This window comes from Myotis lucifugus, unplaced genomic scaffold (genome assembly GCF_000147115.1).
Source record: "Myotis lucifugus unplaced genomic scaffold, Myoluc2.0 scaffold_930, whole genome shotgun sequence".
Lineage (NCBI taxonomy): Eukaryota > Metazoa > Chordata > Mammalia > Chiroptera > Vespertilionidae > Myotis > Myotis lucifugus.
Window position 1 is genome coordinate 1 of NW_005871978.1, and position 21,365 is coordinate 21,365.

Genomic DNA, 21,365 nt, shown 5'->3' on the forward strand with positions numbered 1-21,365 from the left:
CGGGCTGGTTTGCCAGAATCTCATCATCCAATCAGCTGCTCATCATCAAATCAGAAGGCAGGTTGTTGTATGTTTCTTTTTAATATTTTTTTTTATTTCAGAGAGGAAGGGAGAGGGAGATAAACTTAGAAACATCAATGATGAGAGAGAATCATTGATCGGCTGCCTCCTGCACCCCCTCATTGGTGATGGAGCCCACAACCCGGGCATGTGCCCTGACGGGGAATTGAACCGCAAACTCCTGCTTCATAGGTCGATGCTCAACCACTGAGCCACACTGGCCGGGCAAGATGCTGCTCTGCATGAGGCCCAGGTCTGCCCTCCCGCAGGTGCCTTCCGGCAGGAGGACAGGCTGAGGTGGGGAGCCCAGGGCCCAGCCGTGTCCTCAGCTGCGAGCTACCCTCTCTGAGGTCTCAGGTCCCCGTGTCAGGGGCAAAGCTCTGAGCCCTCAGGTCCGGGGCGATGGGGCCCTGGGAGCTGGGGGTCAGGTCTGCCTGGACCTGCATGTGACAGCGCAGAGAGTGGGGACCCCTCTTGTCATGTGAGACCACGTGTCTTCTACCTGCTCATCCGCTTTCCCAGAGTGACTGCATCTTGGTCAATGGCTTCCAGGAAGAGAAGTGGGGGCTCTTGCCAGAGTCCAGGGAATCGAAACCCAAGGAGCTGATTGGATGATGAGGAACTGATTCTATGATGAGTTTCTTGGAAACCCGCCTGGGAGTGGGGACGTCCTCTGCCTCCTGCCACTCAGACAGGAGCCTGTGGGTGTGTCTGGAGAACCTAGGAGATTCCTGCTTGTCATCTGCTTGCGTATGTGTGTGTCTGTGTGTGTGTCTGTGTGTGTGTGTGTGTGGTGTGGGTGTCTATGTGTGTGTGTTTGGTGAGTTAGGGCAGCATTCGGGCCCCTTGCCCAAGCGCAGCTGTGTGCCAAGACCGAACCTTTGTCATATAAGTGGCACCAGCGGTGGGACCACCAGCTGGAAGCAAGGGAATTAGCCACAGCCACGGAGCCAGCATGCCCCATGGAGTGGGCTGAGGACAGACCCGGGGCTGCGCTGGCATGTCCCCTGGGAGGGAGCGTGGGGCCGGCACAGAGTGGTCTGAGCGGAGCCGGATGGACAGTCAGTGGGACAGAGGGGCATCCCCTCGGGGACAAACTCTACCAGCTGGGGCTCAGGTCACACTTGAGCCTGGAACACAAAGTCCCCCGTTCCTTGCGGCTTGGGGTGGAGAGGACGAGCGGTGCCCCTTCCTGAGGCGGGCACACCCTGCATCCTCTGCTCCCAGGCCATCCTGGCCCAGCCCTGCTGGGAGCCTCTCTGTTCTCCTCTGTGTGATGGGCGGACAAAGGCTCCGAGTCCAGTTCTTTTCCCTACAGGGTGGCTCCTAAGGAGAGCTCAGCTCACGTTGGTCCCCCCCTGCCCTTCCTCTCAGGGCAGAGTCTCCCTCCTGGCTCAGCCCCACAGGTCCCTGCACTGGGCCCGGCCATGCCATGCACTGGCGGCCGCGGGAGAGTCAAGGGTGAGCACCCGGGGCCTGTCCTGTGTGGGGTCCGTGTCCTGTGCCCGGACCCTCCTCAGGTAGGAGCACCTGTCCTCCCACCAGTGCTCTCGCCTCCTGCCTGGCTGTGCCGTGCTGCCCAGGGTGACCCCACCTCCTGGGACCTCACTGGCCCAGGTCAGTTCAGGGAGGGCCTTTGTCAGAACAGAGAAATCAAAACCTAACTTGCCCCTGAGGGCACAGGATGAGACATTTGCGCAAAAAACTTCCCTCTTCTCTGACGCCATGTGGGTGCCAGGAGTGGCCTGAGTTTAGGGAAGGGGTGGGGTGAAGCAGTGCCAGCTCAGCAGTTTCCAGGTGCCTCTATGGCATATAAGGCACCTCGGTCCTTGAAAGCAGCACAGGGGGAGGACAGGCCATGACCTGCAGAGAAGGTGAAGGAGCTGAGACATGGAGGACAACCCAGCACCAACTGGCATCAATAACAGATATTAAAAAGAAACATACAACAACGTGTCCTCTGTTTTGATGATGAGGAGCTGATTCGATGCTGAGGTTCTGGCAAACCCGCCTGGGAGTGGTGACGTCCTCTGCCTCCTGCCACTCAGACGGGGGCCTGTGGGTGTGTCTGGAGAACCTAGGAGATTCCTGCTTGTCATCTTTCTGCTCTGCACTGATTTTTCTTTGTTAAATGGCATTTAAATATATAAAATAAATATCAAAATCTATTCTTTCTGCTCTGCACTGAGGCCCTTGGACAGTGATGGCGAACCTATGACACGCGTGTCAGAGGTGACACGTGAACTCATTTTTTTGGTTGATTTTCCTTTGTTAAATGGCATTTAAATATATAAAATAAATATCAAAAATATAAGTCTTTGTTTTACTATGGTTGCAAATATCAAAAAATTTCTATATATGACACGGCACCAGAGTTAAGTTAGGGTTTTTCAAAATGCTGACACGCTGGGCTCAAAAGTTTCGCCATCACTGCCCCAGGAGGTCACGTTCAGATCTATGTTTTTGTTTTTGTAAAGGACACGATTGTTTTCATGATGAGAAGGGAAATGTCATGAGTTATTTGGGAAGACTAGTTTGGCATCTCTTTTCCCCGATGGGGCCACCCTTTCCCCTGATGCACCATGTGGCTCAGGTTAACCCGGAAGAGCAGAGGAAACAGCGCCACTGGGCTGCACCTAGCAGGGCTGGGTCAGCGGGACGAGGGCAGGACGGTGATGCCAGGAGAGGCCCCGTCAGAGCTCTGAGCCCCTGCACTGCTCCCGGGGGAACCCTGACAAAAAGACTGGGCTGACTCCCCCAGGAGCCCCCGAAGTTGTCAGAGAGGGAGGTTAGGTGGCTCCAGCTAAGTGAGTGGACACCCATCCTCTGTGGGTCTAGCTGGGATGTGGGTGCAGAGGAGAGGAGAACGGGGTGATCCCCAGAGGACCCCATGCCTTGGGTTCCTCTTGCCTGTGCCCACAGACCCCTGATAAATGGAACCACCTTTGAGTCAACTTCGGTCACGACTGGGAGAAAAAACACACACCTGTGCTACGAGGTGGAGGTCCGGGAGGGCGACGCCTGGGTCCCAGGGAAGGAGCTCCAGGGCTTCCTGCGCAACCAGGTGAGCGAGCACAGCAGGCAGGGCCCCCGGGACACTCAGGGGGAAGGTCCCATGCCCGCGGGGTGTCCTCTGAGCAATGTCCCTTGGCCCCCAGCTGCTGTGGTGTTGCCCAGAGGCAGGGAGGACGGACTCTGCTGTGATTGGCAGCTTGGAGTCCCACATCAGAAAGCAGTCACAGTGTCCCAGGGCCTGGGCCCACCAGCCCAGGGTCAGCCCAGCCTCCAGGGTCAGCATGTCCCTCCTGCTGTGCCTCTGAGGAGGGGTCAGGCCAGAGGGAAAGGCACCTGGACAAAGAGGCCGTTCTCCCCTGACCCCATCCAGGGCCTCCTTTGGCCAGAGAGCCAGAGCTCCCCCTTGGTGCTCCCTCCAGTCACTCCTGGGAGAGCCTGGAGGGTGCTGTCCCCACACGTGCATTGCCAGCTGCACGTAGCCCAGGACGCCTCCTGGGTCCCCAGGTACCATCCTCTGCCACCAGGGCTCTGCGCTAGCTCTGTGGGCCTGACTTCTTCCTCCTCCCTGAGCCCCTGGTTGAAAATCCTTCCCTGGGCGGGTGGGCTAATCTCCATAACCCTGTGAGCCCAGCAGTGACGCTCATCCCGTGTCTCCCACACCTCTGCCTCGGTGCCCTCACCCCTTCTTCCTGCAGAGTTGTGTCACCCTTGGGCGCAGCACAGGGGGAAGCCCAGAGTAGAAGCGTGTGGAGGTGCTGGTGCACAGGCGGGAGCTGGAGGTAGGAGAGCAGAGGGAGAGCTCCCCTGCCTGGAGGGAGCACCCACCCCTGTGGCATCAGGCCCAGGACCTTGGGGCTCAGCTGCCTCCTCCCTCTGTCCTCAGCTATTTATTTATTTATTTATTTATTTATACTTATCTATCTATCTATCTGTAAGACTTTTATTGATTTAAGAGAGAAAGGGAGAGAGATAGAAACATCAGTGCTGAGAGAGAACCATTGGTTGGTTGCCTCCTGCACGCCCCCTACTGGGCATCAAATCTGCAACCTGGGCCTAGGCCCTGACCAGGAATGGAACCAGTGACCTGTTTGTGGATGGGTCGCTGCTCAACCCAATGAGCCACACCGGCTGGCTGCCCTCAGCTCTTTGTCCCCCTGCAGGGTCTGACCAGGTGCAGCTCCTGAAAGCATAGGCTTTGGGCACAAATAGAGGCTCTCTGGAACTCTGTACCAAGGTGAATCACATGGAGCCCAGATCTGTGTTCTCAGTGGTTAGAGCGTCAGCCTGCACAGCCAGGGGCCAGGGGTACGATTCCAGGCCAAGGGCACTTATCTCAGTTGCAGCTTTGATCCCTGGCCCGGGTTGTGGAGCGTGGGGTGGGCAACCAGTGGATGTGTATCTCCCACATTGATGTTTCTCTCTCTCTGCCCCCTCCTCCATCCCTTCACTCTTTCTCTAAAGATCAATGGAAAAAATCTCCCCAGGTGAGGATTTGAAAAAATAACCATATTTAATGCCATACTTTAAAAAATCAAACCTAATGCAAATTCCATGGTGAATGGAATATCAACAGGCTAAGTGAAGACGATCAGTTACAGAGCCATGGGAGCCATGGTTTGCTGATGCAGGAAAGTCCTCACTGCTGATGTGCCATTTGTAGATGCTGATATCATGTGATTCATGAGTTGCCTTACCATTGACCGTGTAGATCCTGCATTGAAATAGCGTTCATCCTGACGCTCAGCTGTGCCCCTTCAATCCTGTGCTGGAGGCCAGAGCCTCACCTGCCTCTGGCGGTGCCACCCTCCCCTGTTCACAGCAAGTGACAGATCCCTCTTCTCCCCCCTCTGTGCTCAGGGTGCTGACACACACAGGGAACACCGTCCTGCGGAGTTGTGCTTCCTGGATCGGGTCCCATCTTGGCACCTGGATAAGGGGAAGCAGTACAGACTCACCTGCTACATCTCCTGGAGCCCCTGCCCTGACTGTGCTCTGGAGCTGGTTCAATTCCTGGGCTTGAAAAGCAACGTGAGCCTGCGCATGTTCGTGCTGGCATCCAAACCAGATTCCGTGGACATGAGGATGGCCTGCGCAACCTGCGGGACGCTGGGGCCCAACTCGCCATCATGACCCGCGATGGTCAGCAGGGACTCCTGAGGGTGGAGGTGGGCGGGCAGAGAGGCTGGGAAATGGCTACACAGAGGGGGCAGGAGGAGAATCCAGGTGGGGACCCCTGTCAGCTGCCTGCAGGGGGGCTGCTGGGTCTGGAGAGGATGGAGTCCCCCTGAGGAGAGAGTTCAGGGGAGAGAAGGGGTCCTGGGAAGGGGGGACGTGGGTCCCTGTGCCATCAGGACCCAGGTCCTTCCTGGTAGAAGGGGAGGGGCTGCCTCAGATTCCAGTGGAAGAAAGAATTTGAGGGATGAGCTCAGTGCCTTGGGAGGAGGGAGAAAGGGGGCAGGGAGATCCTGATGAGGAGGGTGTGTCCCTAGAGTCAGACACCTGGGCCCTCCCCGCTCTAGAAGGAGCTCACCTTTCCCTCCCTGTTCCCCTAGAGCTCCAGCACTGCTGGGACACCTTCGTGGACAAGGACAACCCAAGGCTCTGGCCCAGGACTAAAGTGGAAGTACACTTAGGAGCCCAGTCTAAGATGCTGGAGAACAGACTCTGGGTGAGGTTCCTCCCTCCTGCTCCCCCCTCCCCATCTCTCCCTGGGCCTGTCTTCTCCTCTGGGTCTCCTGCTCCCTCCTTGGCCCCAGCTCCATCATTCCCCTTAGGTGTCAGGAGTCCCTCTGCTTTCTCCCCTCCTGCGCCCCTTTTCCTTCCCCTCCTGTGACTGCCCCAGACTCTGCTCTGTTCACCTTCCCACCTGCCTCACTCCCTGCTTCCTCCACCTCCTCCTTCTCCATCCAGAATCAGGGAAACTGAAGGATGGACTCTATCCCTCTAAACCGTCGAGGGTCTTATCGTGAACGAGGGATAAAACACTTTCTTCAAGAAATGAAAACGCATCACGTGCCACATCTCCAACCTGATCCACAGAAACCAGCAAAAGGCAGGGAATGAGCTCATAATGGATTTTAAAAATCTGATGGATTTTTACTTTTCATTTAAAATCTATGATATGTTCCAAATGCACACCAGTAGTATTCTATTTGTTATCAGAATCATTTTTATATTTAGAAAATTAATTATTTACACTGATTTTAAATCCAAAGCAATAACGTGAAAGATTAAGAATCTCCCACACAATGCTTTTTCCTCTGTAAGTGTTTCATGAAGTCTGAACAGTTCAATAAACACCTGCAGAAGTGACAATGCCCTTCTCTTCTGTAGGAACCTCGGGGGAGGGCAGTGGTCACACTAATTGCCACTGGCCACGTAAAGTCAGCAATATTTATAGGAGCGGAAGCTCAAATCCGAAAGCCTAAACCCATCGACCAAGGATGTGCTGAGAGTAGTGCTGTGTGAAATGACAGCCCCTGCAATAGGAGAAGAGAAAGGCTCAGGGCCACTATTGGGAAGAGCAATTGAAGTTGACATTGGCTGAGGGGACGGCTGGGGATTACTGTGTCCTCAGGCCTTTCCAATTCCACTCCCTGGAGAGGACGCTGGAGGGAGGGGCTTCCCTGCAGAGAGGATCCCTCTGCCCTTCCCAGGACCTGGCCCACGCAGGATGCAGTGCAGGCAGCAGTTGTCTGTCCTGCCGTGTCTCTGTGGAGCCTGAATCATGCTGAGCGAGCCCGTGGCAGCTGGGCATCCTGCACACGGCCTTACAGGCAACGAAGGCTCCCAGGTCTCTCACCACAGGCTTCTGCTCACATGTCCGCATCCACCCCCGCCCGCTCGTCACAACCTCACACAGGACTGTGAGGGACTGGGACTGAATCCTTTAGTTTGAGAGACATTGGAGGGATAAAGAATCAGGACAGTCATATGCTTGTGGTGCACAGCTTGGGCGGGGCGGGGGTGCCAAAGGATGAACAGGGTGGAGCAAGCAGGTATGATGCCCTCAGAGGCCCCGCTTCTCAGTGTCAGGCAATCGCTGCAACCACCTCTGAGAGAAAGCTGCCCTCGAGTTCCGATCGGTGCCAGACAGTCCAGTTTCTCCCATATGAGTCTGGGTCCCCAGAGACTCGCCCGGAAATGGAGCTCAGAGCTTGAGACTCCCTACAATTGAAAAAGACAACCGTGTCCTCAGCCACAAGCCCTCTCCATGTGCGCCTCCGTACCTCTGTACTTTACTTCCGCACCGCAGCTCCTCTGAGTCTCAGTATACTTTTCTCTTTCCTTCTAGTTGTAAAATTTCCACTCAGCCAGCCTTCCTGTGGTTCTGGATGATGTCCGTTTTGTCTTTTTGTTGTATTCTTGAAGTGGTTGTGCGAGGCAGCAATCTCCAGTGTTTACCTATCCCGCCATCTTGGGGGTTTTTTTCTGTAACCATTTAAAAAAAATGGTTTCTAAAACTTGATTTCAGAGAGAGAAACATGGATGGTTTGCCTCTCATAGGGGCCCCAACCAGGGATGGAACCCACAACCTAGGTATGTGCCCCGACCGGGAGTTGAACCCCCAACCTTTTGGGGTAGGGGAGGACGCTCCAACCCGCTGAGCCCCTCACCCAGGGCATTTTTCTACCTCAGGGAGCTGGTCTGAAAAGAAGCCAACACAAGGGCACCTGCAGCGGGAAGGAGCCCGAGCCCTGACGTAAAAATTACCTCGTTAGTCCCAGTCGTTGGTAAATCCACCTGCAATGGGTGTCTGTCCCGACTGAACCCATCCTGAGCCGTATCCTATCTGGTTTTTCTCACAGCAAGCTGAGAAGGTGTGCATCTGACTGGCAGGGGGAGATGCTGTTTGCATCTCTTTTATGGCTTCCTTTACCACCAACCAAGGCCTACATGCATTTTGTTGACCATTAACTCCTTTCTGTGAATAGAGCAGCGTGTGGAGCCACCTTTGGTTCACAGAGCCCTTCCTCCTGCCAGTCACGGCCACGTCAACTCTGGCACCGACCCAAAGGCCCATTCCTAGCCCAGGACTCACAGGGACCATGATCTGTAAGTAAAAGCCTCGTACCAGGCTTGGAATGACCAGCCAAATGGCAAGCCGGGCAGCACTTTCCCTTCCTGTTGGCACTCACTGTGCCGAGGGCTTGCCGTGTGCCTCACCATGTGCAGGGTTGGCTGCTCAAAGGCACAGTAGCCCCTGCCATGTGGATGCCGTCATTGCTTCTCTACTGCATATAGTCGTGATGCCTGCAACGTAAAACAGTGTCATCCGATAGAGGGGTTTTGTCAATAGTCCTTCTGGCTTTCCCTCCTAGCAAAGTCTTTTTTTAAAATATATATTTTAATTGATTTTTTACGGAGAGGAAGGGAGAGGGTTATAGAGTTAGAAACATCAACCAGCTGCCTCCAGCACACCTCCTACTGGGGATGTGCCTGCAACCAAGGTATATGCCCTTGACCGGAATCAAACCTGGGATCTTTCAGTCCGCAGGCTGATGCTCTAGCCACTGAGCCAAACCGGTTTTGGCTCCGAGCAAAGTCTTTATCATGATCTTCCCAGCAGGTTTACAGTCTTCTTGGTAATTGTATGACTGGCTTTTATGTGCATTTAAGAGGGAGCAACTTAGAATGATGCTTCTGTAGCTTTGGTCTCCCCTGCACCTTTAGTAACAAGAATTATTAATTTCTCATTAGAAAGCAATTTTCTGTTCTTCTTCTGAAAAAAATGGAATTATTGCTTTTTTGGAAGGTCATGGAAGACCTTTTCCATGGCTTCGGACTACTATTTATCAAAGCTTTAGTTTTCATGATAACATATTGAGGACTAGGGGCAAATGGACTGCTAGTGTGATAAGTGAAAACTTCAAATTTTTCTCATTGAACTTAAAAATTTTTTAAATTGATTTCAGAGAGGAAGGGAGATGAGAGAGACAGAAAAGAGACAGAGTGAGGGAGAGAGAGAGAGTGAAAGAGAGAAACATCAGCGATGAGAGAGAATCCTCTATTGGCTGCCTCCTGCATATCCCCTCTTGGGGATTGAGCGTCAGACCTGAGGACCAGGGACAGGGGACAGGCCAAGTTCTCCGGTTTGTCAGGCCTCAGGAACAGAGCCAGCCTCCAGCCACTGTCCTCACGGGACTCAGGGGAGACCGGGTCGAGGGGTTCTTGGGAGCAGAAAACAACATGCAAAACCCTGTTCTGCAGATGGATCACAGGCTCCCCTCTCCCTGCCTGAGGCTCTGGAGCAGGTGGACGCTGGTAACTGAAGAGTAACAAAAATAGACACAATTGTCGAGGGTTGACTCTGTGCGGAGGGTCCCCTCCCCACTGGCCGGCTCCTGGCAGTCAGGATGAAAACCCAGCAGAGGAGGGGCCTGAGCCCCGCTGGCAGCCAGGGGCTGAGGCCGAGGACTCCCAGGGAGAAGGGCCCCACGCCCTTTCGTGGGGGCTGTGGGAGGCCGCACACCTTGCCCCGTCTGCAGGCTGTGACCCTGGGGTGGTGAGACCAGCCAGCTCCCCCTCAATATCCCCAGGACCTGAAAAGCCACAAATCTGTGAAGAGCAGGCCTCACCCCCAATTGTGCCTGTGCCAACCGGCCCAGCCCATCCCCGGCCCAGACGCAAGGGGCACAGGCTCACTCGCTCACACGTGACAAAAAGGAACCACGTTAGGGTTCCCGGAAACACCCGATGCCTCCCTCCTCTCTGACCAAAACAGGAGATGTCGACACTCCCCACGTGGGTTTTACCGGAAGAACCTCAACCTCCCATCTGCTCCTTCCCTTTCCATTTCTGGGCTCTGACAGGAGCCCCATCTCCATTTCTTTTTCTTGTTTTTTTAAAATATATATATTTTTATTGATTTCAGAGAGGAAGAGAGAGGGATAGATTAGAAATATCCATGATGAGAATCATTGATTGGCTGCCTCCTGCACAACCGCTATGAGGACCTAGCCTGCAACCTGGGCATGTGCCCTTGACCAGAATTGAACCCAGGACCCTTCAGTCCCAGGCCCAACGCTCTATCCACTGAGCCAAACCACACAGGGCCCCATCTCCATTTCTGGGAACAAGGGACCAAAACATCCACAAGGTGCCGTGTCCCCGTAGAGGGGGCACCCGGAGCAGAGGACAGGTGGTCCTACTGTGCTGCTCCACCCCCATCTCCCGGGCCCCCATCTCAGAGCTTTGCCCGCGGCCCAGGGCCCGAGACCAGGAGACAGAACGGGACAGCGTGGGAACAGTGCTGAGGCCGGGGCTGGGCTGGGGCTCAGGACGGTAGAGCTGACACCACCTACAGAGCAGCCTGGCCCTGACTCCAGACACATCCAGATCATCCATCCCAGGCCCAGAGCGACGGGGCAGAGTGGGCCCTCCTGGCTCTCTGACCTCAGCCTGGGCTTCCCCGGGGCACCCCGCCCTGTCCCCCGTTTCCCTGACAGGGGAACAGCACACATCCCAGCACGGCTTGCACCTTAATCCTGTTCAGAATTTTGCACATTTCGGTGGAAAACTCCAGAAGGATGTAGGAATTGCTTTACATTCTTCACTCAACCTTCCAGAGATGGACATGGGGAGGGGCTGTCCTTCCCCAGAAAACACAGGGTTCCTTTCCTTCCTTCTTCTCACCGCACGGGCCCAGGAAGAGGCATGCTCCCCGCTCCCCACGTCGCTGTGGGCCAGGCCGCTTTAAACCAGTTCAACATGAGGCTCTACCTATGCCTTTACCACACCAGGTGCTGGCCTGGCTGAGGGAGACCGGGAGGAAGAGCAGGTGCCCCCGCCTCTCCTCACCCAGGGGGCCAGGCTCCGGGGAACCAGGGAGAGGATGCGTGGATGGGGGCCCGGGGAGGGCAGGGACCCAAAGACAGAGGTGAGGGACGCCCAGGCATCCTCTCCTCCTGCCCCTTGGAGACTTGACTCAGACAAACAACACAAGACATGAAACCTCTGGGAGGAGGTGCAAACCTCTTACTCATGGCGGCCCCTGGTCTTCCCATGGCTCTCCCAGCCGCCTCTCTACTCGCCACTCACTGCAGAGCAGACTCCCGGGTGTGGAGACCAGCAGGGCCAGGCTGGTCTGCATAACAGAGGGGCAGCCAGGCATCAGCAGAGAGCAGCTCAGGACACCTGGCTGGGGGGAGAGGGTGTGTGGAGGGAGGAGGTCCTGGGGAACATTCCAGAAGAGACCTCAGAGCTGCTGGCTGAGGAGCTAGACTGGTGGTGAGACCTGCCTTGGGTATGGGGAGCACAGCTCTGTCCCTGCGTTGATGGCCCCTCCTGGGTCCCATAGATGCCCCAGAAGAGCCTTATGCGCTCGGGCGGGCATGCACTGCTCTCTGACTGTAGGGTTACCTGGAAGGGGCAGGGTAGGCCTGCGGTGCCACTGTCCAGGGCCCCCAGAGCACAGGGCCTTGGGCGTTGGGACCTCACACTTGAGCCCTGGCACAGGGTTTGTGCCAGGAGACCGCTCTCTGGTGCTGGGGTGGGGTGGGGACTAGAAGCGCTTTGTGGGTTGCATGACAGGAGGAGACGCTGGGGTGCAGAAGGGGAGCTGGCCTGGATCTGACACCACTCTCCCTCCCTGGGACGCAAGATCTGGGGGCAGCACTGGGGAGATTCTCAGGGACCCCAGGCCTGGTCTCTGGAAACTTCTCGCGGGGGTGGGGGGGACGGTGTGTTTGGGTGGATATCGTGATCAATGAAGTAGCAAATCTAGCAGAAGCCACAACACACCCGGATGTGCCTGTTCCACGCCTGCAAAGCCTTGAGCCTCCAGCAGGACAGCATGGCTGCTCCCAGGGCCACCAAGGTCCAAGGACAGAGCAGGTGAGAGGGGCTTGGTGCAGAGGACACCTGTTTGTGCATGTGGAGGGGCGCCCAGCCCATAAAGAGGGGGACCCTGTATTACATGTGAACGATGTGAGGAGCCGGTCTGAAAGGGAGCAGCTTGGTTCTCAGTGCAGGCGGCCAGGGTCGGACTCCGTGGGGCTGGCCCCGCCCTCCCTGAGCTGGGTATGTGCCCTGGGAGGGAGCGGGGGGCCGGCACAGGGTGGTCTGAGAGGAGCCGGATGGACAGTCAGTGGGACAGAGGGGCATCCCCTCGTGGACAAACTCTACCAGCTGGGGCTCAGGTCACACTTGAGCCTGGAACACAAAGTCCCCTGTTCATCGAGGCTGGGGGTGGAGAGGACCAGCGGAGCCCCTTCCTGAGGCGGGCACACCCTGCATCCTCTGCTCCCAGGCCATCCTGGCCCAGCCCTGCTGGGAGCCTCTCTGTTCTCCTCTGTGTGATGGGCGGACAAAGGCTCCAACTCCAGTTCCTTCCCCTACAGGGTGGCTCCTAAGGGGACACCTGTTTATGGGCTGGGCGCCCCTCCACATGCACAAACAGAGCTCAGCTCACGTTGGTCTCGCCCTGCCCTTCCTCTCAGGGCAGAGTCTCCCTCCTGGCTCAGCCCCGCAGGTTCCTGCTCTGGGCCCGGCCATGCCTTGCACTGGCGGCAGCGTGAGAGTCAGGGATGGTCACCCGGGGCCTGTCCTGTGGGGGCTCTGTGTCCTGTGCCCAGACCCTCCTCAGGTGGGAGCACCTGTCCTCTCACCTGCGCTCTGGCCTCCTGCCTGGCTGTGCAGTGCTGCCCAGAGTGACCCCAGCTCCTGGGACCTCACTGGTCCAGGTCAGTCCAGGGAGGGCCTTTGTCAGAACAGAGAAATCAAAACCTAACTTGCCCCTGAGGGCAGTAAACTTCCATCTCCCATGACCCCATGGGGGTGCCATGAGTGGCCTGATTTAGGGAAGGGGTGGGGTGCAGCAGAGCCAGCTCAGCAGTCAGTGGGAAGAGGCGCATCCCTTTGGGGACAAACTGTACCAGCTGTTCACAGGTCACACTTGAGCCTGGAACACAAAGTCCCTCGGCTCCTCGTGGCTGGGGGTGGAGAGGACGAGTGGTGGCCCCTTCCTGAGGCGGGCACACCCTGTATCCTCAGCTCCCAGGACATCCTGGCTGCCCTGCTGGGACCCTCTCTGTTCTCCTCTGTTTGATGTGCGGACAAAGGTTCCGAGTCCAAATCCTTTCCCTACAGGGTGGCTCCTAAGGAGAGCTCAGCTCATGTTGGTCCCGCCCTGCCCTTCCTCAGGATGAGACATTTAGGCAGAAAAGTTCCCTCTCCTATGACTCCATGTGGGTGCCATGAGTGGCCTGAGTTTAGGGAAGGGGTGGGGCGCAGCAGGGCCAGCTCAGCAGTTTCCAGGTGCTCTGATGGCATATAAGGCACCTCGGTCCTTGAAAGCATCACAGGAGGAGGACGGGCCGTGGCCAGCAGAGAAGGTGAAGGAGCTGAGACATGGAGGACAACCCAGCACCAACTGGCAGGTACCACCCGCCCCTGGAGCAGCCCTACCTCTGAGCCCGTCCTCCTGGCTCCCTGAGGGGACTTGCCTTCTCCTCAGAGAACCCTCTGCTTCTCCTGTCCTTTCTGATGGCCCTTCTATCTCCAAGACCCCTCAGCTGATGCCAAGTTGGCCTGTCCCACCAGCCTACCATGGCCCCAGGCTAAAATCTGGGGTCACCCTTGAGGGTCCCTGTTTCTCCTCTCCCTCCGTCTCCCATGAAACCTATTCTTTCTGCTCTGAACTGAGGCCCTAGGAGGTCACATTCAGATCTATGTTTTTGTTTTTGTAAAGGATATGACTGTTTTCATGATGAGAAAAGAAATGTCATGAGCTATTTGAGAAGACTAGTTTGGCATCTCTTTTCCCTGATGGGGCCACCCTTTCCCCTGATGCACCATGTGGCTCAGGTTAACCCAGAAGAGCAGAGGAAACAGCGCCACTGGGCCTGCACATGGCAGGGCTGGGTCAGCGGGACGAGGGCAGGACGGTGATGCCAGGAGAGGCCCCGTCAGAGCTCTGAGCCCCTGCACTGTTCCCGGGGAAACCCTGACAAAAGGACTGGGCTGACTCCCCCAGGAACAACTGAAGGGGTCAGAGGAAGATTTGGTGGCTCCAGCTAAGTGAGTGGATGCCCATCCTCTGCGGGTCTAGATGTGAAGTGGGTGCAGAGGGGAAGCGAACGGGGTGATCCCCAGAGGAGCCCCATGCCTTGGGTTCCTCCTGCCTGTGCCCACAGACCCCTGATGGATGCAACCACTTTCAAGGAAAACTTTGCTAACACATGGGAGAACGAAACAGAACTGTGCTACGAGGTGGAGGTCCTGGAGGGTGACACCTGGGCCCCAGTGGAGGAGCTCCAGGGCTTCCTGTGCAACCAGGTGAGCGAGCACAGCAGGCAGGGCCCCCGGGACACTCAGGGAGAAGGTTCCCATGGCCGCGGGGTGTCCTCTGAGCAATGTCCCTGGGCCCCCAGCTGCTGTGGCGTTGCCCAGAGGCAGGGAGGACGGACTCTGCTGTGATTGGCAGCTTGGAGCCCCACATCAGAAAGCAGTCACAGTGTCCCAGGGCCTGGGCCCACCAGCCCAGGGTCAGCCCAGCCTCCAGGGTCAGCCTGTCCCTCCTGCTGTGCCTCTGAGGAGGGGTCAGGCCAGAGGGAAAGGCACCTGGACAAAGAGGCCGTTCTCCCCTGGCCCCTGCGGGGCAGCCTGTGGTCAGAGAGCCAGAGCTCCCCCTTGGTGCCCCCTCCAGTCACTCCTGGGAGAGCCTGGAGGGTGCTGTCCCCACAAGTGCATTGGCAGCTGCACGTAGCCCAGGACGCCTCCTGGGTCCCCAGGTACCATCCTCTGCCACCAGGGCTCTGCGCTAGCTCTGTGGGCCTGACTTCTTCCTCCTCCCTGAGCCCCTGGTTGAAAACCCTTCCCTGGGCGGGTGGGCTAATCTCCATAATCCTGTGGCCCCAGCAGCGACCCTCATCCCGTGTCTCCCGCACCTCTGCCTCGGTGGCCTCACCCCTTCTTCCCGCAGAGTTGTGTCACCCTTGGGCTCAGCACAGGGGGAAGCCCAGAGTAGAAGCGTGTGGAGGTGCTGGTGCACAGGCGGGAGCTGGAGGTAGGGGAGCAGAGGGAGAGCTCCCCTGCCTGGAGGAAGCACCCACCTCTGTGGCATCAGGCCCAGGACCTTGGGGCTCAGCTGCCTCCTCCTTTCTGTCCTCAGCTATTTACTTATTTATTTATATTTATTTACTTATTTAAGTGACTTTTATTAATTCCAGAGAGGAAGGGAGAGAGAGATAGAAACATCAGTGAGAACCATTGGTTGGCTGCCTCCTGCACGCCCCCTACTGGGCATCAAGCCTGCAACCTGGACCTGGGCCCTGACCAGGAATGGAGCAGGTGACCGCTTTGTGGATGGGTTGCTGCTCAACCCACTGAGCAACACTGTCTGGGATGTCCTCAGCTCTTTGTCCCCCTGCAGGTTCTGAGTAGGTGCAGCTCCTGAAGGCATAGGCTTTGGGCACAAATAGAGGCTCTCTGGGAACTCTGTACCAAGGTGAATCACATGGAGCCCAGATCTGTGTTCTCAGTGGTTAGAGCGTCAGCCTGCACAGCCAGGGGCCCAGGGTAGGATTCCAGGTCAAGGGCACTTATCTCAGTTGCAGCTTTGATCCCGGGCCCCGGGTCGTGGAGCCTGGGGTAGGCAACCAGTGGATGTGTCTCTCCCACATTGATGTTTCTCTCTCTCTGCCCCCTCCTCCTCCATCCCTCACTCTTTCTATAAAGATCAATGGAAAATGTCTTCACAGGTGAGGATGTGAAAAAAGAACCATGTTTAATGCAATAGTTTAAAAAATCAAACCTAATGCAAATTTTATGGTGAATGAAATATCAACCAGGTAAGTGAAGACTGATCAGCTACAGAGCCATGGGAGCCATGGTTTGCTGATGCAGGAAAGTCCTCACTGCTCATCTGCCCTTTGTAAATGCTGATATTATGTGATTCGTGAGTTGCCTTCCCTATGACCATGTAGATCTACATTGAAATAGCGTTCATCCTGACGCTGAGCTGTGCCCCTTCAGTTCAGTGCTGGAGGCCAGTGACTCACCTGCCTCTGGCTGGTGCCACCCTCCCCTGTTCACAGCAAGTGACAGATCCCTGTTCATACCCCTCTGTGCTCAGGGACCCTGTCATGCAGAGTTGTGCTTCCTGTGTCTGGTCCGTTCTTGGCACGTGGATGAGGGGAAGCAGTACAGACTCACCTGGCACATCTCCTGGAGCCCCTGCCCTAACTGTGCCCAAAAACTAGTTAAATTCCTGCACGATAACAGCCATGTGAGCCTGCGCATCTTCGCTGCTGGCATCCAAACCACATTCAGTGGACATGAGGATTGGCTGCGAAAGCTGCGGGACTCGGGGGCCCAACTCGCCATCATGACCCTCAAAGGTCAGCATGAGACTCCTGAGGGTGGGAGGTGGGCGGGCAGAGAGGCTGGGAAATGGCCACACAGAGGGGGCAGGAGGAGAATCCAGGTGGGGAAGCCTGTCAGCTGCCTGCAGGGGGGCTGCTTAGTCTGGAGAGGATGGAGTCCCCTGGAGGAGAGAGTTCAGGGGAGAGAGGTGTCCTGAGGAGGGAGAAGGTGGGTCCCTGTGCCATCAGGACCCAGGTCCTTCCTGGTAGAAGGGGAGGGGCTCCTCAGATTCCAGTGGAAGAAAGAATTTGAGGGATGAGCTCAGTGCCTTGGGAGGAGAGAGAAAGGGGGCAGGGAGATCCTGATGGGGAGGGTGTGTCCCTAGAGTCAGAGACCTGGGCCCTCCCCACTCTAGAAGGAGCTCACCTTTCCCTCCCTGTTCCCATAGAGCTCCAGCACTGCTGGGACACCTTCGTGGACAACCAGGGCCAGCCGTTTGAGCCCTGGCCTAACCTAGTAGAACACATACAAACCGAATCTCAGAAGCTGAAGGACATTCTCGGGGTGAGGTTCCTCCCTCCTGCTCCCCCTCCCCTTCTTGCCCTGGGCCTGTCTCCTCCTCTGGGTCACCTGCTCCCACCTGGGCCCCAGATCCATCCCTCCCCTCAGGGCTCACAGTCCCTCTGCTTTCTCCCCTCCTGCGCCCCTTTTCCTTCCCCTCCTGTGACTGCCCCAGACTCTGCTCTGTTCACCTTCCCACCTGCCTCACTCTCTGCTTCCTCCACCTCCTCCTTCTCAATCCAGAATCAGAAAAACTGAAGATGGACTTCCATCTCTCTAAATGTCGGGGGTCTTCTGGTGAACGAGGCATCAAACACTTTCTTCAAGAAATGAAAGCGCATCACGTGCTGCCATCTCCAACTTGATCCAAAGAATCCAGTAAAAAGCAACGAATGAGCTCAGAAGGAATTTTTTAAAAATCTGACTGATTAACTTTTCATTTAAAATCTATGATGTGTTCTAAGTACACAACAGTAATATTGTATTCATTACTATCAGAATCATTTTTATATTTAGAAAATTAATTATTTACACAGATTTTAAGTTCAAAGCAATAACATGAAAGATTAAGAATGTTCCACACAATGCTTTTTCCTCTGTAAGTGTTTCATGAAGTCCAAACAGTTCAATAAACACCTGCAGAAGTGAAAATGCCCTTCTCTTCTGTAGGAACCTCCCGGGAGGGCAGTGGTCACACTAATTGCCACTGGCCACGTAAAGTCAGTAATATTTATAGGAGCGGAAGCTCAAACCAAACAGCCTAAACACATCGACCAAGGATGTGCTGAGAGGAGTGCTGTGTGAAATGACAGCCCATGCAATAGGAGAAGAGAAAGGCTCAGGGCCACTATTGGGAAGAGCAATTGAAGTTGATATTGGCTGAGGGGAGGGCTGGGGATTACTGAGTCCTCAGGCCTTTCCAATTCCAATCCCTGGAGAGGACGCTGGAGGGAGGGGCTTCCCTGCAGACAGGATCCCTCTGCCCTTGCCAGGACCTGGCCCATGCAGGATGCAGTGCAGGCAGCGGCTGTCTGTCCTGCCGTGTCTCTGTGGAGCCTGAATCATGCTGAGCGAGTCCCTGGCAGCTGGGCATCCTGCACATGGCCTTCCAGGCAACGAAGGCTCCCAGGTCTCTCACCACAGGCTTCTGTTTACAAGTCCGGACCCATCCACGCCCCCTCCCACGCGCCCCCGTCACAACCTCACACAGGACTGTGAGGGACTGGGACTGAGTCCTTTAGTTTAGAGACATTTGAGGGACAGAGAATAAGGACAGTCATATGCTTGTGGCCAAAGCAGTAGGAGGGGACTGAGTCAGGAGAACACAGAGCCAGAGGGAAGACTTGATAGACAGAGTGACCTGAGGCATGGAAGAAAAGGACAGGAGAGGGGTGTGTGGGGTGGGGTGGGGTGGGGTGGGGTGGGATGGGGTGGGGCAAAGCAGGGCTGGGGGGGCAATGGTGGGAGACAAGGGGCAGGAATGAGATCCAGGACAGAAGGCTGGGTTGTCAGGGGACTGTGGCCTCCATGGAGGGGCTGCAAGTCAGCTTGTTTCCCAGGACAAGACCTGTGGGAGGAGGAGGACAGTGTGGGCCTGGTCAGCCGCTCAGTTGATGCTGTAAAAACCAGACCCACACCCCTCCCCACACCCCTAACTCAGCTCTGGGGGGTTGTCTCCTCCTGCTGGTCTCCTCCAAGCCTCAGATGGCGGCCACCTCCACATCTGAAAGTCGGGCCTGATGCTGCCAGCTCCCTCCCTGCCGTTTCCTGACCCCATTTCCTCAGAAGGGAGAGGATGAAGGAGTGTTTTTTGTTTGTTTGTTTGTTTGTTTGTTTGTTTGTTTTTTGACAGACAGATCCTGCCACAGGTTTATTTGTACAAACAGCACAGGAGGGCACCAGGGCCACGCACACAGCAAGCAGCCCAGGGGCCCCACCAGTCCTTCCGTCCTCACGTCGGCAGACAGAGGCCTCTACTGTGGAGCCTTCGTGGGGCCTGGGCACCTTTGGGAACCTGAGCTTTAGCCACACCCACAGCCTGGGTCTTGGTTTCTGCCTTGGCCTTGGGCTTTGGTCGGCAGAGCCTGAGCCCCTTGGCAATGCGGCACGAGCACGTTTCCCAAGCTTGGGGTGAGCGATGTAGGCAGGTCCACTGAGTTTGCGGCTGCAGCCCTTTGGGATATTGGGCCTGGGCTCCTTGGGCTTGACCAGGGCCTTGAAGGCCTCAGTGCGTGCGCTCATGGCCTTGGCGTTGTTGGCCTGCAGCTTGTCAGGCTCTTCTTGTTGTGCTTCTTGGCAAAGCGCCTGTTCCTGAGGAGCTGGGGTCTACCCCCTAAGAGAGTCGTACCTTAGTGACCGGCGTTTCTTGATGCCGCTTCTGTGCCATTTTCGGGCCTGGTGGTGCGTGGTGTGGTTGTTGGACTTGGCCATCTCTGCACAGAAGCCCGCGGTCCCGAAGCGCCAGGGAGCGGAAGCTGAAGGAGAGTGTCATTAGGAGGCGTGTGTAACTGTTCGAAGCATTTGCGACTTAGAAGAACGTGGATTTGCAAGGGATGTGCTTTAGGTATTAGATCCTTGAAGCATCTTCTTAAGGACAATTCCTCAAGTTTTTACATCACAGATCACCAGTTTGTAACAAAAAGAAAAAAGAAAAGGCAGAGTTTCCTCAATGATTTTAAATTGCAAGATAGTAGCCAGAACTGGTTTGGCTCAGTGGATAGAGCGTGGGCCTGCGGACTGAAAGGTCCCAGGTTCGATTCCGGTCAAGGGCATGTACCTGGGTTGCGGGCACATCCCCAGTAGAGTGTGCAGAGGCAGCTGATCGATGTTTCTCTCTCATCGATGTTTCTAACTCTCTATCTCTCTCCCTTCCTCTCTGTAAAAAATCAATAAAATATATTTTTAAAAAAATAAAATAAAATAAACTTTGAAGAGAGTATTTTCAATGTTTAAATGCTAAGAATAGTTTCTTATCAGTGAGATGTCCCTGCCACCTGCTTCCTTGTCTATTTTGCAGGGTTTTTGCCATTATGGCAGGGGCGGGGCAATCAGTGGGTTCCACCCCCAGCCACACCATGATTGGGTCAGAAGTACACATGTGACCTAAATCTGTCCAATCAGGACTTTTTCCTGGGAATTCTGGGACACACCATTGGTTTGGATGGTGTGTGGTGAACATGTGGGGCTTGGTGCTGCTGTAACCATTTTTTTTAAATTAAATCTTTATTGTTCAAATTATTACAGTTGTTCCTCTTTTTTCCCCCCATAGCTCCCCTCCACCCGGTTCCCACCCCCCTCCACCCTCACCCCCCCCACTCTGTCCTCATTCATAGGTGCACGATTATTGTCCACTCTCTTCCAGAACCCCCCACACCCCTTCCAACCCCACCGAGAATAGTCAGTCCACTCCCTTTCTATGCCCCTGATTCTATTATAATCACCAGTTTATTCTGTTCATCAGATTTTTTATTCACTTGATTTTTAGATTCACTTGTTGATAGATGTGTATTTGTTGTTCATAATTTGTATCTTTACCTTTTTCTTCTTCTTCCTCTTCTTAAAGGATACCTTTCAGCATTTCATATAATACTGGTTTGGTGGTGATGAACTCCTTTAGCTTTTCCTTATCTGTGAAGCTCTTTATCTGACCTTCAATTCTGAATGATAGCTTTGCTGGGTAGAGTAATCTTGGTTGTAGATTCTTGCTATTCATCACTTTGAATATTTCTTGCCACTCCCTTCTGGCCTGCAAAGTTTCTGTTGAGAAATCAGCTGAGAGTCATATGGGTACTCCCTTGTAGTAACTGACTGTCTTTCTCTTGCTGCTTTTAAGATTCTCACTTTGTCTTTTGCTCTTGGCATTTTAATTATGATGTGTCTTGGTGTGGTCCTCTTTGGATTCCTTTTGTTTGGGGTTCTCTGTGCTTCCTGGACTTGTAAGTCTATTTCTTTCACCAGGTAGGGGAAGTTTTCTGTCATTATTTCTTCAAATAGGTTTTCAATATCTTGCTCTCTCTCTTCTTCTGGCACCCCTATAATTCGGATGTTGGTTCGTTTGAAGCTGTCCCAGAGGCTTCTTACACTATCTTTGTATTTTTGGATTCTTTTTTCATTTTGCTTTTCTGGTTGGGTGTTTTTTGCTTGTTCGTATTTCAAATCTCTGACTTGATTCTTGCGATCCTCTAGTCTGCTGTTGGAAGTCTGCATAATATCCTTTATTTCCGTCAGTGTATGCTTAATTTCTAGTTGGTCCTTTTTCATATCCTCGAGGGTCTCACTAGATTTCTTGAGGGTCTCACTACATTTATCAGCAGTATTACCAGACTTTTTGAGGGTCTTACTAAATTTATCGGCAGTTTCTAGAAAGTTCTTGAAAAACTTTAAAAGTGTGGGTTTGAACTCTATATCCAGTAGTTTGCTCTCCT

The 21,365-nt window shown here is 54.8% G+C and overlaps 2 protein-coding genes and 1 pseudogene across 2 annotated transcripts in view; 2 read left to right on the forward strand and 1 right to left on the reverse strand.

Moving 5' to 3' along the window:
* Positions 1-2,982: 2,982 nt before the first annotated feature.
* Positions 2,983-21,365, forward strand: part of LOC111824110 (DNA dC->dU-editing enzyme APOBEC-3G-like) — a gene marked incomplete at its 5' end in the record, with an annotated part of 61,050 nt that continues 42,667 nt past the window's right edge. The window contains one exon of the mRNA XM_023747610.1: positions 2,983-3,124. Coding sequence (XP_023603378.1) covers positions 2,983-3,124 — 142 coding nt within the window. The remainder of the gene's footprint in view (positions 3,125-21,365) is intronic.
* On the forward strand, positions 13,326-17,592 carry LOC106695187 (DNA dC->dU-editing enzyme APOBEC-3G-like). The gene is made up of 6 exons (XM_014448808.2): positions 13,326-13,454; positions 14,051-14,094; positions 14,211-14,352; positions 16,151-16,415; positions 16,829-16,944; positions 17,185-17,592. The coding sequence occupies exons 1-6, from the start codon at positions 13,341-13,343 to the stop codon at positions 17,197-17,199; spliced, it is 696 nt and encodes a 231-aa protein (XP_014304294.1). The 5' UTR covers positions 13,326-13,340; the 3' UTR covers positions 17,200-17,592.
* LOC102433755 lies at positions 18,446-19,699 on the reverse strand (annotated as a pseudogene).